Source organism: Papaver somniferum, chromosome 5 (genome assembly GCF_003573695.1).
Source record: "Papaver somniferum cultivar HN1 chromosome 5, ASM357369v1, whole genome shotgun sequence".
Lineage (NCBI taxonomy): Eukaryota > Viridiplantae > Streptophyta > Magnoliopsida > Ranunculales > Papaveraceae > Papaver > Papaver somniferum.
In genome coordinates this window covers 28900958-28902989 of record NC_039362.1, presented here as the reverse complement: position 1 = coordinate 28902989, position 2032 = coordinate 28900958, and the positions used below count along the sequence as shown (strand labels likewise).

At 35.7% G+C, this 2032-nt stretch overlaps 1 protein-coding gene across 1 annotated transcript; it reads left to right on the top strand.

Moving 5' to 3' along the window:
- On the top strand, positions 1-1309 carry LOC113277354. Its single transcript, XM_026526476.1, has one exon. The coding sequence runs from the start codon at positions 189-191 to the stop codon at positions 1170-1172; it is 984 nt and encodes a 327-aa protein (XP_026382261.1). The 5' UTR covers positions 1-188; the 3' UTR covers positions 1173-1309.
- The last annotated feature ends 723 nt before the right edge of the window (positions 1310-2032 follow it).

Below are 2032 nucleotides of genomic sequence, written 5' to 3'. Positions count from 1 at the left end.
ATTGTTCAAATCAAAGCAAGATCGATCGAATACTCCACCGACCATATAGACTCTCTTAATATTCAGCATTTCGGCTAAATCCTTTCCTTCATCTCTCAGCTTTCTTCTCCTTCTCTCATATATATATATATATATATAAATCAGCAAGCAAGGTTTTACTCACATATATGGGAGTATAGATAGAAAAGATGGGCTTAAAATCATTGATAAGCTTACAAATGATACCATGGCCGTGTGTTCCATTGATATGGAACCATATCTCTTGTATACATATCAGAGGAGAGGAAGGACATCAACAACCTCAACCTCAACAACAAGGTGGTGGTACAACAACAATCAAAGTCATAAAATCAGATGGTTTAGTGAAAATCTATCACAAACCAATCAATGCATCAGATCTCATGACAGAATTCCCTAAACATCTTATATGTCATTCTGATTCTTTCTATATTGGTCAAAAGATTCAAGCTTTATCTGAAAAAGATAAGCTTCAGTTAGGCCACAAATACTTTCTTCTTCCTCAGCATCTCTTCCAATCCGTTCTTTCCTTTGTTACCATTGCTTCTTTTGCTGCCGCTTCTAAATCATCATCACAGGTATCTCCTCTGACTACTACACCCTCTTCGGTTTCATCCACCAATTCGGTACTGACAGACAAAGTTAGGAAGAATGCCGATGTTTTAAACAAGGTTAAAAGTTGTCAACCGTTTGATATAAGAAAAACAGCATCTGGGTCGTTACAGATTAGAGTATCAGATGAGTTTATATCAAAATTAATGGAATCACCTTCATCAGTCAAAGAAGATGATGAAAAAAATGAAGATAGAGTAAAACAGAGGATTTGTAATACGCCTCAGTTACAAAAAGATTATAGCCAATTAGTTGGTTGTTCTAAACAATGGAAACCTAAACTTGAAACAATATCAGAGTCCTCATCATCATCGTCGTCGTCCAGGATAAGAAAACTTGGTTCTTTTAGTATTATTCATAGGAAAAACAACGTGAAATCTCATCATGATCATTACCAAACACAGATCACTCAAAGATCACCAGAGTACTACCATTATGGAACAAGCAACCATGATCAACCTGATCTTACTTCAAAAACAAATGTCAAGATCATCAAGATGTCAAAACAAAGCATCAACAACAGAATGATTTGTAAATTTTAAACTTTTTTTTCTTTTTTGAATCTCTGGGTCCTTTAGTTTCCGAATCAACAAAAGAAATGTAGTTTTGTAAACTAATTAATTAATCATTTAGACACTTTATATCACACAAGCAGCTTCATCATTGGTCTATTCTTTCAGTTCATTTTCGCAAATCCTGGCCGTGGTCATGAAAATGTGCATGATTTTGTGTATGTGTGCATGTGTGATTGTACGTGTGAGAATGATGTAGTGTACTCTGATTTGAATGATCTTCTGGTCAAATGAGGTGAGCCTTTAGGTGTTGTTTTTTGTGCTGTTGTCAGCTAAACAAGAGCTTTCACTGCTGGTATCATTGTTCATGGGTGTGTGTTTGCTAGTAGCTGGCATTTTTCGAATATTCTGAAATTTGAAGTTTTCGTCGGAAAGACAAATTAACAGTCAAACACTAGTCTTACTTCCCATCTCTCAATAGAAAAAGGGATTTGGAATCTAGAGATGGCTAGATAACATAACATGGGCTGTTTGTGGTTGTGTCTGTCTACTTCATCTATTCTTGTGGTTGGTGGGAACCACCACCAATAAGATCCTTCCGACTTATCTTTGGACCCTATTTTGATCAAAACTCGATGTCCCATTCCATTATTCCCCATGTCTTGTTTTGTTGCAATGAAGCCCCAATCTGATGCTTCATGTCTAATTTTGTTGCGGTGCAATTTCAGCTTTAATAGTGTTTCTTTCGAATACGGTAACGTAGATGTCAATGCTGGATGGTTCTGCAAATTTGGAAAATTTAGCTTTTGTTTCCTATTCAAGTAGGATTTATTTTTATTTTATTTTTATGGATAAAAAAGTTCCGCAGAACTGATTACACCTTACTGCTA